Below are 16,629 nucleotides of genomic sequence, written 5' to 3' on the forward strand. Positions count from 1 at the left end.
AGACGCAGTTTATACCAACAAAAAAAACAACAAAGCAAAAAACAAAAAAAACTTCAGCATCAGTATATCTTTTATTTAAAATGAAAAGTGTTAATAGTCTGTGAAAAGGTTTGATTCCCGGTACCAGAAAGCAGAAGTAAGTATGGATGATTGTGACTGTGGGAAAAAGAGGAAACATGCATTCCAACAGAGAAGAAGAAAAAAGGGAAAGATTTTTCTTCCAGATAAAACAAAACACTTCAAGTCATCTTCAGCAGCGATACAAAAACAACCCGGACGAAAACCAGGCATTAAACACTCCAAACAATAATTTAATATTTGAAACAATAATCTTCATTATCATAATAATAATGCATGTGTATGCCAATACTGGAGAGTAATCAATGCTGAGGTCAGAAAATGCCATGCAGAACCAACGCTAGTGAGAATAAATGGAATATAAAGTTTCTATTAAATTAATAAGTGTGTGGATTAGAACAGGCCCCGCCCACAAGCACAGTCAAACAGCAGCCATTGGTATGTGCATATCAGTAGAAGAAATCAAAATCAAATGTCTCTCTTGGAACCATTCAGAGCAAAGATGTGCGCCCAAAGTTTACAATGCAGAGTTTAAACACAAAACTGTACAACAACTTCTTCATTTACTTCACGCCATCGAATGCATTTTCACTGTTACTCCATTCAAATCCTCATTAAAACAAGTCATCAATTCCTACGAGAGGATCAAGTTATCTCCCAACATTTAGTTTAAGATGCACTTCCACAAGTGGCACTTTATAGGATTGTGTTTGTTTCTTTTTTTCAAATGTAAGCTATTTTAATCACATTTTGCAAATAACTATTTTGGGTTGACTGAATGGAAAAGTTGCAAAAGTGGAGTCGTCAGATGCGGTTTAAGTGACCAAGCTGCACTTCTGTGATGGCAAAGTTGTTCTCTTGATACATTTATCTATTTTATAAAGACGTGTTGATAAATCAGGTGGGACAAACAAAAATGAGAAGGCAATCTCCAAGCCGACCGGCACCCAAGTACAGTACCGTACCCTCCCTCAGTGCAACATTAAAAAACATTAATGTAATGTAAACGATTAGCGGACAAATGCAACAAGACGCTATCTGGTCATATTGCATCAAATATGGCTCAGAGTTCTCATACACGCGCACATGGAATAAATTGGAAGTCGGCTGAAAAGTTCATTTGATCATCTTTGATATGATGGATTCATCTTAAATACAATTTTCCCGATATTGGGATGCAATGCTAAGAGACAATTTTCTAATTATCCTTTCATACGATGAACCAAGTTATTTTTTTTTTAATCAATATCCTTCAGGTAGGAGTACAGAACTAAAATGTTCAAAAATATGAGATCATTTAATTTGTTCCGTGAACGCTCTCCTCTGAAATCAAAACACAAAAAAAATTCGAATTTCAAAGAAAAACGTGGCTTAGCTGTACTGTACCTGAAGGCACCACTGAATCCACACGGGACAACCTGCATTTCACAAATAAGCTTGAATGTCTGATTTTCTGTTTTTTTTTGCTTGACCAACCTCCATCAAGTATCTGATTAAACAGCATAAAAATAAAAATAAAGTCCAGGTGATGGATTGATTCCACCAGTCCGAATGAAAGCGTTTCCGTGTACATGACATTTATTTGGAGTTTTCCCTCAAATGACTTCATCTTCTGTTTAGCCTTTTTTTTGTATGTGGTAGCTTTTGAACTGTTGAAAGAATACTGACGATAATACGACTTGAATGCAGTATTGTTCCTGTGACAGACTTCGACATGTGCATAATGTCTTTGGCACAAAGGCTTGGATGGGTAGAAACACTTCAACATGCTGAATTTTGTACACTGAACTTGGAACTTGTGACGCGACGCGGCGGCTGCTTCAAAGTGCACTTTAATCGCGTCCTACAATCTGCCGCCCGCCACCGTCCACCGTCCACCGCAACCATCACGACCGACCATAATAAATACAAATATCAATAAATAAATACGAAATAAATAGCCAGGCGATAAACCGATGTCCACTGCTGACGTCTGAGCTGTGAGGATTCACTTTCGGATGCAACTCTTCATCACTGCCCGTGTGAAAAATATGTGTGCGTGTGTGTGTGTGTGTGTGTGTGTGTGTGTGTCAGACTGCCGTCTCCAAGTCCTCATGGGGGGCGGAAGGTGTTTTTTGGCTGCTCAGGTATGAGGTCAGCTCCGAGTCGCCCGCCGCATGCTCCACTGGTGTCTTCCCCTGTGAAGAAAACGCACATGCATACAAGTTTTAGCCCCGCCTCCCAAAAATCAGGACAACTGAAATGGCGAGAAGCGCTGTCTCACTGTCGACGTGTGTGCGTACCTGAAAGTTCGTTTTCTGAAGCGACGCGCCCGCCTCCACCAGAAGCCGACACACAGCGTGCTGCTTCTCCAAGGCGGCTTTGTGCAAGGCGGTGTCCCCTCTATACACACGCACACACACGATAAAAGAGGTGCATTAACTCATGCACTCCCAGTCATTTTCACTGAAGCAATCCCCTTCGCTCCAGGCTGTTTTACAGGATTTTGACTGATTTTGCAAGGCCCACAGAATATTGTGTTCTATTGCTATAAAACCTGTAACCTACCAAAATAAATATTAGAGTCTCTTCTTTCATCAGGGGAAAAAAAAAAAAGTACATTTCTATCAGTTTCTGTTTTGCAGCAATTATGATTAGAATATAGCTAAGTTTCATCATTATTCACAAATCGATTTAGAAATGTGAGTAATTGAGTTTTTTTTTTCAACATGGCCCCTGGTTGATCTCTTTTACTCTGCTGCCACCTGCTGGCCGTTTGTGTAATAACTACCATTTCTTCAACCGTTCTTTCCAGTTGAGAGGCTGCATCAAAGCCTTCCGTAGGCTATGCTGCAGCATAATTTTTTTTTTATAAATACATCTTTGGGACACTTAAAACATTTAAAATAGAACGTATTTTTAGGTTTTGGGGAACAAATGAGTTAATGTACTATTAAGTGATGACAATGGTTAAACTCAACTTACTTTTCTCTGTCTGGCAAGTCAAGAAGCACTTTGGATCCTGAGGAGGGTAAAAAAGATGATGTTTCTAAAGTACATACAGCAGGGGGCGCTGCCAGCCATGAACTTAAAAACAAGCCAATTGTAGCCAATCAGAAGCCTGAATAAAATTCATTGTTGGAATAGGCACCATAATATGAAAGCGTGATGCATTCACACACACAAAAACCCTCCTACTTTTCTGACAATTTTTTGTCGGAAGCTTTTTTGTGTGTGTATTTGTTTTAGTTTATTTTCTGTTTTAAAATTGTTTTTGTTTTACTGCATATTTTTTTCTGTCATAAAAAAATCAGAAAACGGGAGGAAAAATATTCAGAAAAACAGAAAAAAAAAATACACACACAAAAAAAATAGTCAGAAAAACAGGAGGTTTTTTTTTCCAAGTGAATGCAATATGCCTCCGTAATATAACAACCACGGAGAATAGTCATAAACATGGAGTGAATTTAGCTGCGGGTTGAAAGTAGAAAGGCTTTCGTGTACCCTGCTGCAGGATGAAGACGACCAGCTCGGCGTGTCCTTTCTGTGAGGCTTTATGCAGCGCCGAGCAACCGGCAGCGTCTCGCACCAGCAGGCTGACGCCGTGATGCACGCACTCCGACAACTGCGCAGCCGTCACACAACCATCGACTCAATCACGCACGTCGAATAATGACAGCAACAGCAGCAGAAGAAAGTGTTGTGTGTGTGTTTTGTACCATGGAAAGATCCCCCGAGCTGGCGGCCATCAACAGTGCTGTAATCAAATAATTCAACACAAAAAAAGTGACATTTGTGTAGAACTTGCATGTGCTTGCTGAAGAGCTGACACTGAAATGATGACATTATGTGGAATTAATTGTTAAAAGGTAGAATGTGAGATTGGAAGTTGGAATTGTTTGAATCAATGGAGAAAAGGTACACCCCCCCTTTGAAACCCTACCTTAAAACCCAAACTTTTAATTACATTTTGTAACTTGGTAAACTACTTTAAAACCTGAGGTCACACATTCTAACGGTTTTAAAATTCAATTTTGCAACCATCGTTAAAAATTGGCACCCCACTTAGAAAGCCAAGCCCTCCTTAATGGAAACCCTACTTAAAGCCCTAACTCTCTCCTAAATACTTTTACTGGTTAGAATGGTCTTAATTAATAGTTATAGAAATGCGGAAAGAAGTAAATGTGTAAAAAAATAAATAATACATTTTGAACATTTTACTGTGAAAATTTGGGATTCTTGCTTTATTTTGGGAATATGTGAATTATTGGAATGTGAATGCTTCCCAAGATGTCCTGATTGAGTTTCACATTTTGTAGTTGGAATGGGAAAGATGTGGATTTTTTCCCCCTTCAATTTCTTGGGGTGGAAAATGTGGAATTCTGGAAAAATTGGGAATTTAACTCATTCACTCGCAGCCATTTTCACAGAAGCAACCCCCTTCGCTCCCTACTGTTTTACTGGATTTTGACTGATTTTGCAAGGCCCACAGAATATTGTGTTCTATTGCTATAAAAACATGGAAACAAGAAGAAAGATTGTAGTCTTTTCTTTCATCAGGAAAAAAAGTAGGAAAGAGCTTTTTTTGCAACAGGGCTTTGGTTGAGCTCTTATACTCTGCTGCCACCTGCTGGCCGTTTTTTGTAATAACTACCATTGCTTTAATCCACCTCTTCATGTCAGAAGCTGCTCTTGCATAAAAGCACACAAAAAACTTAAATATGTTTTTGGGACCATGGCAATATTTAAAATAGAACATTTTGATACATTTTTGGGAGCAAATGAGTTAAGGAATTGTCCCGAATTTTGCTAGTCTTTTACATTTTGAATTTTTTGAATCAGTGGAGAAATGTTGAAGTGCTTCAGCACTCATACGATCATGTATAAAATATGCAAAATTAATTGCACGATTTTGCGTGTGTTTGTGTGTACCTTGTTCTTCAGGAGTCAAAGGCGCACTAGAAACATACACAACATTTCACATGAAGTCAAGAATTGAAATGTGTTTTGCTATCAATGAATTATTGATGAGGCAGTGCAGAAAAGTCCCACGCACCCAGCGTTGGGCTCTACCACCAGATCGGGCATCCCGGCTGACGACACCTGGCCCCCCGCGGGGACCTCGTGGTCCAGGATGAACACCTCGTCCTGGCAAATTTCTGTGACAAAGTGAAGGTGCTCCTACAGATGTAAAACAAAAATAATAATAATAATAAAAACTTACTAACCACGCCTTCAGGCCAAAGCAATAAAACTTTGGAGGGGGTTCATCAATTACTGGTTGATCTGTGTACCTGAGCCTTGTCGATGCGATAGAAGCGATCAGCTGAAGTGGCTGTGGAACATTCAGAAAGCAACATGCGGCCAAAATCAATTGCGTGAATGTGAAAGCATGCAATGCAAATGTTATTATTAGGGATTTTCAATACCGTTTTTTCCCCCCAGAACGATACTCAACTCTTGAGTAGTCACTGATACCGATACCAAATACAGATACCACTACTACATAAAATTCCCCCCAAAAATGACAAATAATTTTAAAGAAAACTATATATTCCAATATAGTATTTTTCCTAAAAATAATTTCAATTAATGGCAATTTTCTATTCTTATCATTTCTAATTTCTAGTTCCTGATCGTATATCAGCCTCAAGAAGGCGGCTGATACTGATATCGGCCGCCGTCACAGGTACCGATACCTTAAAAAAAAAGGCTGGTATTGGCACCGATAACAATGCCTGGTATCGATACTCGCCCATCCCTAGTTATTTATTCATTTATTTACTTACAATCCAAGAAGCTCCAGCTGGAAGAGAGTCTGCCAGCTGAGGTGGTCCTGGGCATTCCCCGGCTCTCATCCTGCATGCAAAAAAAAACAACAACAAAAACTCTTCAACTACAACTGGTGCGAAGTAATCGAGTACAAATACTTTATTACTGTACTTTCAGGTATCCATACTATGGATATACCAATTCCATACTTTACTTGAGAATTAATTTTTCTGAGGACATTTTACTTTGACTTTCATCTGACAACAAATCTGCTTAACTTCGACTCCTTACTTTGTTAAAATTGTCCTTTTTTTTTTTCAACCTCCACAGACAACACAAAATAAATAAAAGTCAAGCTTACCTGATAGTGCACTCTGTGGCCAAGAGAGGGCGCCTGGTGCAAGTCCTGGTGAGCACAAAGGAGATTTGGGAAGGTTAAGAGCGGAAGAGTAAGAATACAAATTGTTAAAGCAACAAGATTGAAGATAAGGATGAGGATGAAGATCTCACCTCTTGCAGTCTGTCAATGTAGAGTCTGCACGTCTCCAAGTCGCAGTCGCCCCTCACCACCACGATCCCCACTGGGACAGCTGCAACACCAACACATGAATTCAAACAAACGGGCAGTATAAAAAAAATATGTAGACAGCTTAAAAAAACAACAACAACAACAACTACGATGGAGAAATAGAATTGTTGCCACACAAACACATACTTACAGATGTCCCGTAGTCGCTCCTTGTCATACTGCAGCCGGTCGTACTCGTGCAGGCCGATCCGGTTGACCCGCAGCCGAAGTCGCTCGGGGACGGCGTGTGGGCTACGAGACAAGCACACGCGCGTGAATGCATGTGCAGAAAGAGACGACCAAGACCAATGATGTCATGTACACAAACAAAAAAATGTTTGCGTAAGAGTTCTTCTTGTTAATCGATGTTTTTTTTGTTTTTTTGTGCGCGCGCGTGACATGCTGTGAGCAAGTTGCTGTTAAAAGCACACGAAAGCAGCAGAAGCACAAATACATAAAAAGGAAAGACGAAAACATGCTGCTCGCAAGGATGTAACGATTTTAAATGCAACAAACACTCCTGATAAAAAAAATGCTATCTCTGATAGCTGAACTTTGCCACTCGATGGCAATACATAATCATTCAGCCAAGTACTTCTATGTAGGGCAGGACGATAAACCGAAATTTTATTGCGAATTCGATTTTGGCTTCTCTCGATCAGTATAACGTAATGATCGAAGACACACGATTAATGTGCAGTACGCTGTGGCGCGTTAGCAAGTTCCCTACGTTGTGAGAGTACCCTGAATGCACCACGTAGCTTGTAGCAATCCCGGAGCGAATCCGTGTGATTCTGCCGCCCCTACGCGTCCTTTAAACTGTTTGATGACACTCCAGTTGGAGTTAACTGTAAAACTAAACACAACAAGGAGAATTACATACAGTGTGTATTTAAATACAAAACATGCTTCGTTTTTAAAACATCGCTAGCCTAGCGCTAATGCTAAAGCGCATGTCGGATCCCCTTAAGAACAGAAAGTTAGCATCAACTTCGGGATTAATAGTCCTTCAAATAACGAATATTCGCACGCAAATGCTGGGGAAACACATGTCTACAAGTTAGATGACTCCACTACTCAAAAGGCACAAATTCTTCCCAATTTGTGAAAAACGAGTTATTTTAATAGAATTCAATCGCAACTTTCTTCTGTTCTCATTGTAAGCCATGGATGCACGGCACCACACTGCCCCTTAGAGGCCAAAACATGCAGGAACACCCAATATTTGTTTTGCAATTACAGTTTTAGTATACAGTATTTTTATTTTACTTATTATTTTTTTTTAAGTTGAACGATTCACAGAATTTTCTTTTCCTCAAAATTCAAGGTTACAAATATATCCAAGGACTCTTTTTGGTCATACCAACACATTTCCACATAACAGCACAAAACACAAAATAAAATAAATATGATAAAGAGGGTAATGTAATGCTTAACTTTGAAATGAAGAATGAAAATGCAAGAGACTTGAATTGAATATGATATTTACAAGGTTATGTTATACTTGACAAAAAGAATAGTGCTCAAGAATAAAGTGTTCAACGTGAGGATGGGTGTAAGGCAATGATCATCATTTTGAGTAGTTGAAAAAAACATTACGTTTTAATATCAATGAATCATTTTATTAATCTTGATTTCAATCTCAATCAAAAATAATCGTCATGATTATTTTCCCCATAATGGTCCGGGCCCTACTCCTAATGATTCATTTTTTGCGCGCACATCAACTCACGCTTACACACAGTGACAGTACGTTGACAGTGGGTGAGGTACTTACACAGAGAAGGAGTCGGGGGGAGCAGAGAGGCGGCGCAGATCAGCTGCACACACCTTCTGAATACTACCGCCACGCACACGCACACGCACGCACACAAAAGAGAGAGAAAGAGAGAGAGAGAGAGAACGGGGGAGGCACGGCGAGGGAGGAGAAGGAAAGAAGGATTCAAACGATGATGCACGTTGCGGAGGCAGCAGAGAGAGAGGAGGACAAAGAGGATGGAGAGGTGGAGAAAAAGAGGTCAGTTGAGGCTGAGCAGCGTCACGCCGACAAAAAGTTACTGCGGCACAGTTAAGAGATAGTTGCGCACTCTTGTTAGTCACGCTGCCTTTAAGCATGCCACACAAACACACACGCTGCAAAAACTGCCCTTAAATAAAAAAAACGAAAAGAAAAGCTTTCAAATGATTAACGTTATACACAAACGAGAACAAAAATGGGCTTTAAAAAAACGAGAACATTTGAATGTGATGTAACCTGCAAATAATTAAACTTTCTCTTTTCATCATCGACGACGCGATGAGCACAGATTCGCCACCTTATCTTTATCTTCAACTCAAACGCTGCGCTGATCTCAAATCCAAAAGCAGAAGCAGCACTCTCCGCTGTGATTGGTCAACCGCTGGTCACGTGACACGCGGACGCCATGTTGTTACCCTGCTGCAACCGAGTTGGCCAAAATGATGTCATCTACTGGCGCCTTTCAGTCATTTACTGTTGCTTTGCCATTCTTTATATTTGTCTTGGTTACGTGAAGTTTTTGCAGCACACACACACATGAAGAATATTAGTGCAGTGAAGGAGTGGAGAAGTGTTAGTTGCTATGCACGCACGCACGCACGCACGTTCACACTATTGACACGAGTGGACGCCACTAACTTAGTGTAAGTGTGTGTGAGTGCGTAACGGCGTGACTCACTCGTTAAGCAGGGGCACCGAAGTTCGCCGCTTGCTCTTCTGAACCATATTGGCTTGGTTGCGCAGCGAGATGCGCAGCGTGGACGGCGCCAATCGGCACGGCTCGCCATCCACCTGCGGAAGCGGAGAGACGAACGTCAACAAAAATCTCCTCAAGCACAAAATACTCCATCGGAACCCCAAGAATTAAAACTCATATTGAGGGCCTACGCACCTGAACGGGCACCGTCTTGAACGTGGTGAGGACCACCTCCCTGCACTGGTGCAGCCGCTCGCCGTGGCCGCCCACCTGCAGCGCCGCCTGGAGGACAAAGGGAGAAACAGCGGTCAAACGTAATCCAAATATGGTCAAAATTTTTGTTGTTGCACAAACGGGTATAAGTACAGAACATGTTACAACAACATATTGTCAAATAACTTTCACTAAAGTTCCTGTGGCCCAAAAAAAGCAAGTGCGTCATACCAGCGAGGCCATTGTGAAGCCGATGACCTCGATGCAGCCGTCGTCGTGGCGCTGCGGTTCAAAGTCGCGGTGGTCGCCGGTGTTCCCCCAGGGCATGGTGCCCGCGCAGTACCTGCAGCAAAGCCACAAGCAGATGGCAATTAGCATTCCTGGACGACCGCCGGGCCCCCCCAAAAAAAAAACATACCTGGGAATGTTAAGAAAGACGATGCACTGGAATTTCAGCTCCTGGATCTTCGGAGTCAAGTCGGTGCCGTCACACTGCAAAGCGCACACACACACACACACACACACACACACACACACACACACACACACACACACACACACACACACACACACACACACACACACACACACACACACACACACACACACACACACACACACACACACACACACACACACACACACACAAACGCACACCAAACATTGACTTTGCTGCCTTCACTTACTACTTGAATTCATTTTGTCAACAAGCTTGAACTCAATTTACTTGTTTAGCACTAAAATTTATTGAAATGCTACTGATCTATTCCAGTTCTGAAAAAACACTTGAAAAAAAATTGTTAAAGGGGAGGAAACACAGTCTAAACACTGATTAATATTGCGTTTGTGGCAAAATAATTAGGCATCACAATCAATCAAATTTTCTCCATCTCAGTGGTCGGACATTTTGTTACTTGCTGTCGAGTCGTGAGCAACTGAAATGTCATTTTTGGCCGCCCCCTGAGATAGTATCAACCAGAATGCCGTGTCTAGACTAGTAGGACCCATACAACACATTGTAAAGAATTTTTTTTGGTTGACTTCCCCTTTAAATAAGAAAACTAACAGTGGATTCAATGAAATCATGTAACAGTGTAATTATATGTAGTATGTACTGTATTAGTATTCATGTGTTGGATGTGCCATCTTGTGGCATCTATAGGCAATTACAATGATAACACCAAGACAACATTTAGATTTCGATTTTGTTTGTTTTTAATTTTTGAATATATTTATCTGCTTACTTACCATATCGTGTATGCTGACCTACAGCCTATTGAATTGAAGCAATTATAGATTTTTATTTATTGTATTTTTTATTTTTTGGGGGGGGAGGGGGGCACTTTTTCTTTCTTTCTTTTTCTGTTGAAGAAGGAGAAGCTCCCTCTCCTTCACTTGAAACAACCTCGAAACAAAAGCGCGAGAGCCACGCGACATTTGGTGTTCGAATTTAACCTAGCATAACTGGGATTAAACGGTATGCTGTCTCCCTCTAGTGGTAAATGAAAAAATAACTAGTTGGGTTTCCATCCACCCATTTCCTATTCGAATTTTGCAAAATGCAAAAATAAAACTAAATGGAAACGCTACAGTGTATCAAGAATTACAAAAGCAAACTCATATGACGTCATCGCACGGCGCAGTCGCTTTCTGGTCTTCTTCTTCTTCTTTTAAATGACTGGTGGATCGCATCTCTATGGTGTATAGCGCCACCTACAGCGGCGGAGTCCCTTCTCAATATTCGCAAAAGAACAACAGATGGAAACCCGGCAGAAGTCGCATGTCCGTTTTGGGCATTTTCAGTAAATTTGGTTTAAAAAAATCTAACCAATTGGATGGAAACCTGATTACAGATAATACAGTCCATTGTATTTATTTTAAACTCAATGCTACATTTGTATGGAATCTCTAAGAACGTTTTGTTTTTGAACATTTATTTGGCACAATATTTATATAGTTTTTTCCATTTTCCTATATTTAAAGCGCAGTGCGCTTTCTGGTGGTACTTAATGTAAAAAAGCTTGAGAACCAATGATGTAGTAGGAAGTAAGCTTCGTGTGCATGCTAACGTTCAATCCATCTGCTTTGTCAAATCTCCACAGACGTGTCACAATGTCATCGCAGACACGGCCAACGTGAAAGCCATCCGGCGAGAGCGTGTTCGCACTCACCACAACTCGGACGTGCTTGGACAAGTCCCTCGAGCTTCTCTGGAGGAAATCTGAGAAGGCGGCCTGGCAGCCCCACAAGCACAAATCACACACACACACACACACACAGTGAAGAGAGAAAAGAGTTTGTTACATTTAAAAATTCCAAATAGAACGGTTTTATTGAGGCAATGGTGAGTGGCTCTATTATAATTGTGTGCAATACTGGAAGAATGAGGCAGCAATAGTCATTTTTAACTTACTGGCACAAAAACAATGAAAAATATCAACTTGCTTGTTCATTTTTTTCCTTTCTTTACATCTGTGTAGATTCTCAATCATTGAGGTCATAATAATCCAAAAACGTGGAATGAAGTTTTTTATTGAATTTGTTTTTCTTGTTTTCCGAAAACGTTCAAATTTTGTAAAAAAAATATTTTATTAGGTTAACGAATTCACAACTTTATCTTGAAAAACATCACAACAGGGCACTCATCGTATCTGCGATCCATTAGTACTCCTAGTGAAGTGCCAGATGTTAACGAGTAGTAGGATTTATACGTTTATTAGGATGACTTGTAGCACACAAGCAGAATGTTGAATAAACGTTGGAACGGCGTGTGTGACAAAAGTGAGAACTCACGCCTGCATAGAACATCTTGTTGCGGAAGCGACTGTTAAACTTTTCAGGGTTGGCCTCTGAAAGAGAAAAAGACCAAATAACGGACATGAGATCATCACGCAGGGAGAGAAAAAAGGCAGAAAGAAGGTTAAAAATAGAGCGAGAGCGACGAGGAGGAATGTGGGCAAGGAGAAATGGATTCCTCCACTTACCTCTGGACTCGTGGAACTCCAGCGTGACGTGAGCGTCGAAGCCCAGGCTGAAGTAGTTGTTGAACACGTTAAGGGGCAGCTGAGGACGCCACAAAAAACACGTTACGAGCACCGCTGGACACTTTATTAGGTACGTTTAACACGTAACTCCGCATCAAAATTTTCAAAACCAACTTCAAAATATTTGCATCACTCTTGGGGTCGATTGCACAAATTCCTACATTTCCCATAAATCTACATTTTACATGATTCATTTCCAGAGGTGGCAAATACAGGTCCAGAAAGTAAAAACCCTGCCACAGTTTGGTTTTAGCCCCAGATGCTAGCTTGCTAGCTCCCTAGCTAGCTCCCATGGTTTACCTGCTAGGGAGCTAGCTAGCTAGCATCAGGTGCTAAAGCAGAACTGTGGCAGGGTTTTTACTTTCAGGTGCTCGCGCTAGCTTTACCTGCTAGGGAGAAGCTAGATAATGATGAGTTATTAACATTGTTTTTCAGTTTCAATTTATATTTTAGCCGTTTTGGATTTAGTTATAGCAGTATGGCTCAATGAATAGAATTGTATTCTTATCTGTGTTACTTTCATGAGAGAAAGGGCAACGGGTTTGTACATTTGCTATCTTTAGGGAGTTTTGTCTGTGGCCGGTCTCTGCCGGTCGGAAGAAGGGAGTCACAGGCTTATTATTATTGTTTTTCTCTAATCTGATTTATACCCATGGGAACAGATTCTCTTGTATTCACTGAGTTGTAACCAAATGTACTGTGGGCTGATGGGTGGAGACTTTTCGTATTCACCGACTTTTCAATAAATAAAGATGTGCCGGAGTGGACGACACACAACCTGATGGAACACGGCTTCAGTGTCGTCAGCTTTTGTCATCAGGAGCTTCTGATAATTATTTACCTTTGCAAAGGGACTTCTTCACCAGGATCTCACCATTCAGTTAATTGAGCACGCAAAGAGTACAATACTTAATATTGTCTACTCTAACAATAGCTAGCTAGCATCAGGGCCTAAAGCCAAATTCCACAAATAGCATACCAGCAGATTCCAAAAATTTCCAAGAGAAAATATATTTGACATCCGTTCAAATCATTCCAACTCAAATTTGGCCAGCTCAGTCAGAATATCTTCTCACATTTTCACAATAAAATACCCAAATGAAGAGATCTTAACCTCCTCCTTCCTCTTATACTCAACTGATTCACATCATTCTAATTCCAAACTGATCAGCTCACTCAGGATATCTATTTCCACATTTGAACAATTTCCAAAGTCCCAAAATTCCACACTGTATCTTCACAAACCCCCCCCCCCCCCAAATTTCAGAGTAAAACTAAGGAATGTTCGATAACTCTTTTTTTTCCAGACCATTATTCACTCTCTGAGTACTCACTGATACAGATTACTAATACCTCTAGCATTTTGGATATACTGTATAAAGTTTCATCTAACACAATGACAAAACATTGTGAAGACCTTTTTGATGCAGTTGATGGTTTGCCGATGTGTCAAAATTGACAAATTATAGCGCCAATTACTGCTGAGGAGGACTCACTCAATGGCATATTTTTTTTGACATTGAGTGTCAAAAAACTCAATGTTGACCGGTATCGGTAGCTGCCATGAGTACCCGGTACCTTAAAATAAGTCTTGTATCGCTACTCCTTCCCTCGTGACACATTTACCGCCTCCTTCCACATTTCTCAACTGATTCAAACCTTTTCAATTACCAAACGGTTTCCTTCATTTAGAACATCTCGGCAACTACTTCACATTCTCCAAAACCCTACATTTTCACAAATTCAAAAATGAAGACATATTTCGACAAATTGTCCTCCCCTTTCCGCATTTCTTGAACTTTTCAAACCATTTCAACCTCCCATCCAAACATTCTCTATTTCACCAATTAAATTTTGAAATTTTCAGTTCAGCATCTCTCCACAAATGTGACTTTTTTTGCCGTCGCTTCTCGTTTACCTTCTGCGTGCCGTCTTCGGGCTGCTGCTCGGCGCTGCTCTTCTCCACCTGCAGGTTCCACCTGTCCAGCTGCACCACCGAGCCGTCCTCCACGTGGCCGAGGACCTTGGACACGGGTTCGTCCGTGTAGCCCTGCGTAACGGACGGCAAGCCAAGGTGAACCTGTGGCAAAAACTGCGACCTGCCCGTTCATGTCACTCTCGTTTCCTGCTTTTCCACAAGCATCCCGTATGCACATTCCATCTCGTGCTTCGCGAGCAGTACTAGTTGCATGCAAATGTCAAGTTGCGCACAGTTTTGACGCACTAGTAACATGTAGTTGTTCTATTACTTACACTGTATTTGTTGGACAATTTAGCGCACTAGTTGGATATCGAATAAAACCGCAAATGGCCTGTCAGAGGTCGGGAACGGCGGACTTGGCAACACGCAGAGGAAGAAAACAAATCTCCACATGACACAAAGGTCAAGCGTGGTGAATCGGATGCACAGGAAGAAGTTCTCGCGTAAACGTCCTGGAATGTGGCCGAGGGATTTTTGTATGGACGAAAGTATTGGGACAACCAACACAATAAACTCAAATCCTTTTTTAGCCAAATGTTAACTTAAAATGCATTTAGACTCCAACTGGCTATAAAAGTTCAGTTTTTTTTTTTTGTTTTTTTTTAAACGTGTTTGTTTCCGTAAGTCAGTCGAGGTTAGAAACTCACCCCACCCCAGTTGAGCGTCCTGGCGAGGTCATTTCCTGTTCCCAGAGGAAGGACTGCCACCGGAGGCTGGGGGTTCATCTGTAGCTCATCCAGCGTGGACAGGATCCATCCCACCTACGCACGAACACACAGACAGGGTTCAAGTTGCAGCTATTTAAAGAAGCGAATTGCAAGCATAAAAAAGCCTGTGCCTTTAAGAGGCGGGCCTGGAGGTGTGTTCTCTCATTGGTAAATAAACAGATAGTGGGATAGAAAATGTGCCACCATTTTGGTGCCAAGGAGCAATGTTGAAGTGAGTTGAGGAGTTTTGTTTTGATAAAAGCAATGCTTTTGATTTGACCTCATTTGTCAAACTTTACCGTGCCGTCTCCACCGCAGGCCAAGATCCTCAAGTTTGGCACTTTTCGGTACAAATCCAACCTGAGAGTGGGAAAGGTGGAAAAAGCCGAGAGGCCCGGTTGAGTGGCTGTAATTGCTCACTGAAATGATACGTGACCCAAACGACGGCTGGAGACACTCACGCCTCTCGAAGGCCGCCCTGCGACAGGTCAAAGACTTGCCGAGGGTTCAAGATCCACATGAACATCTGGAGCACCTTGGCGCCCTGCGGACAAGGAAGCAGATGGGGTTGGATGGCCAGGGATGAACTCTGACCCTCTGACCTCTATGCTGGCCATGTGTCCACCTCGCTTCCTTATTTTTTTAGCTGACATTTGGCAAGGGTGCAGATTCTTGTCCTGTTTTTTTTTCGATTTCCAACTTGTGCTCTTTAACTTAAGGTCAATACGATATCGTTTACTCCGCCAACCTGGTTGCCGCCGCTCTTGGGGTTGACGAAGACCAGGATGGGCTTCATGAGCGGCGAGGGGAGCGGCTTCAGCATGAACGGTCGCCATTTGGACTCCTGAGGAAAGACAAGAGACCAGATGAAACTTTCAGTTGACATTTCAGCAATTGAAGATGATGGGTCACTTACGTCCAACCCTTTCTTGCTGGTCCTGCGCTTGAAAGACGTCCGCTTTTTCCTCCTGGCCGAGTTCTTGAGCGAGTTCTGCACACGGATGGAGCGGTTGGAGCGATTAGCACTTAGCGGTTAGCGGTTAGCGCGGGCTAGGTGGTGGAGCGATGTGATTCGTGCGCGTGCCTGCGGTTTCCTGACTTTGATGATCCACGACGGAGGCACGATGACCCCGGCGTGCGCCCCCAGCGAGCACGGCTCCTCGATCTGGTGCAGCATGAAGCACGTCACCTTGTTGTGGAACTGTGCACGCAACACAGACAAGACTCCAGTTATTAGGTTCAACGTGTTACTCAGCTTGTTTTAAAAGCCTGACCCAACACCATATCATTTTTTTTTAGTGCAGTTGGAGATCATGTTTTTAAAAAAAAAAAAAGCCTTACCCTACAGCATGTTGATGTTTAGTCCAATTATACGTCATGTTGTATTTTTTAATTGCCTTACCATATAAAAACACCTTTATTTATTATACAGTATACATCTTGTTATTTTTTTATAGCCTTACTGTACGTCATATTTTTTAGGCCAATTCTACATCATATCATAACAAAAAAAAAAATTACTACACTAATATTATGCTATTTTTAAGAACGGCTCGTTATACATGCCATTTTT

At 41.6% G+C, this 16,629-nt stretch overlaps 1 protein-coding gene across 4 annotated transcripts in view; it reads right to left on the minus strand.

Moving 5' to 3' along the window:
- Nucleotides 1–52: 52 nt before the first annotated feature.
- Nucleotides 53–16,629, minus strand: part of dgki (diacylglycerol kinase, iota) — a 39,872-nt gene continuing 23,295 nt past the window's right edge. For 2 of the 4 annotated variants that reach the window (XM_086058330.1, XM_086058329.1), the window contains exons 8-34: nt 16,141–16,257; nt 15,973–16,047; nt 15,805–15,900; nt 15,518–15,600; nt 15,356–15,416; nt 14,997–15,110; nt 14,287–14,418; nt 12,309–12,387; nt 12,118–12,173; nt 11,496–11,558; nt 9,743–9,816; nt 9,556–9,667; nt 9,307–9,393; nt 9,094–9,206; nt 8,175–8,237; nt 6,549–6,649; nt 6,340–6,419; nt 6,191–6,235; nt 5,847–5,916; nt 5,352–5,392; nt 5,114–5,238; nt 4,990–5,015; nt 3,777–3,814; nt 3,562–3,682; nt 3,043–3,079; nt 2,361–2,460; nt 53–2,255 (exon numbers count right to left, since the gene is read on the minus strand). In XM_086058330.1, coding sequence (XP_085914456.1) covers nt 2,148–2,255; nt 2,361–2,460; nt 3,043–3,079; nt 3,562–3,682; nt 3,777–3,814; nt 4,990–5,015; nt 5,114–5,238; nt 5,352–5,392; nt 5,847–5,916; nt 6,191–6,235; nt 6,340–6,419; nt 6,549–6,649; nt 8,175–8,237; nt 9,094–9,206; nt 9,307–9,393; nt 9,556–9,667; nt 9,743–9,816; nt 11,496–11,558; nt 12,118–12,173; nt 12,309–12,387; nt 14,287–14,418; nt 14,997–15,110; nt 15,356–15,416; nt 15,518–15,600; nt 15,805–15,900; nt 15,973–16,047; nt 16,141–16,257 — 2,217 coding nt within the window. In that variant the 3' untranslated portion in view covers nt 53–2,147. The remainder of the gene's footprint in view (nt 2,256–2,360; nt 2,461–3,042; nt 3,080–3,561; nt 3,683–3,776; nt 3,815–4,989; nt 5,016–5,113; nt 5,239–5,351; nt 5,393–5,846; nt 5,917–6,190; nt 6,236–6,339; nt 6,420–6,548; nt 6,650–8,174; nt 8,238–9,093; nt 9,207–9,306; nt 9,394–9,555; nt 9,668–9,742; nt 9,817–11,495; nt 11,559–12,117; nt 12,174–12,308; nt 12,388–14,286; nt 14,419–14,996; nt 15,111–15,355; nt 15,417–15,517; nt 15,601–15,804; nt 15,901–15,972; nt 16,048–16,140; nt 16,258–16,629) is intronic. The other 2 variants (XM_086058332.1, XM_086058331.1) reach the window with 1 other exon arrangement.

This window comes from Leptonotus elevatus, chromosome 17, assembly GCF_054856555.1.
Source record: "Leptonotus elevatus isolate MCC_2025b chromosome 17, RoL_Lele_1.0, whole genome shotgun sequence".
Lineage (NCBI taxonomy): Eukaryota > Metazoa > Chordata > Actinopteri > Syngnathiformes > Syngnathidae > Leptonotus > Leptonotus elevatus.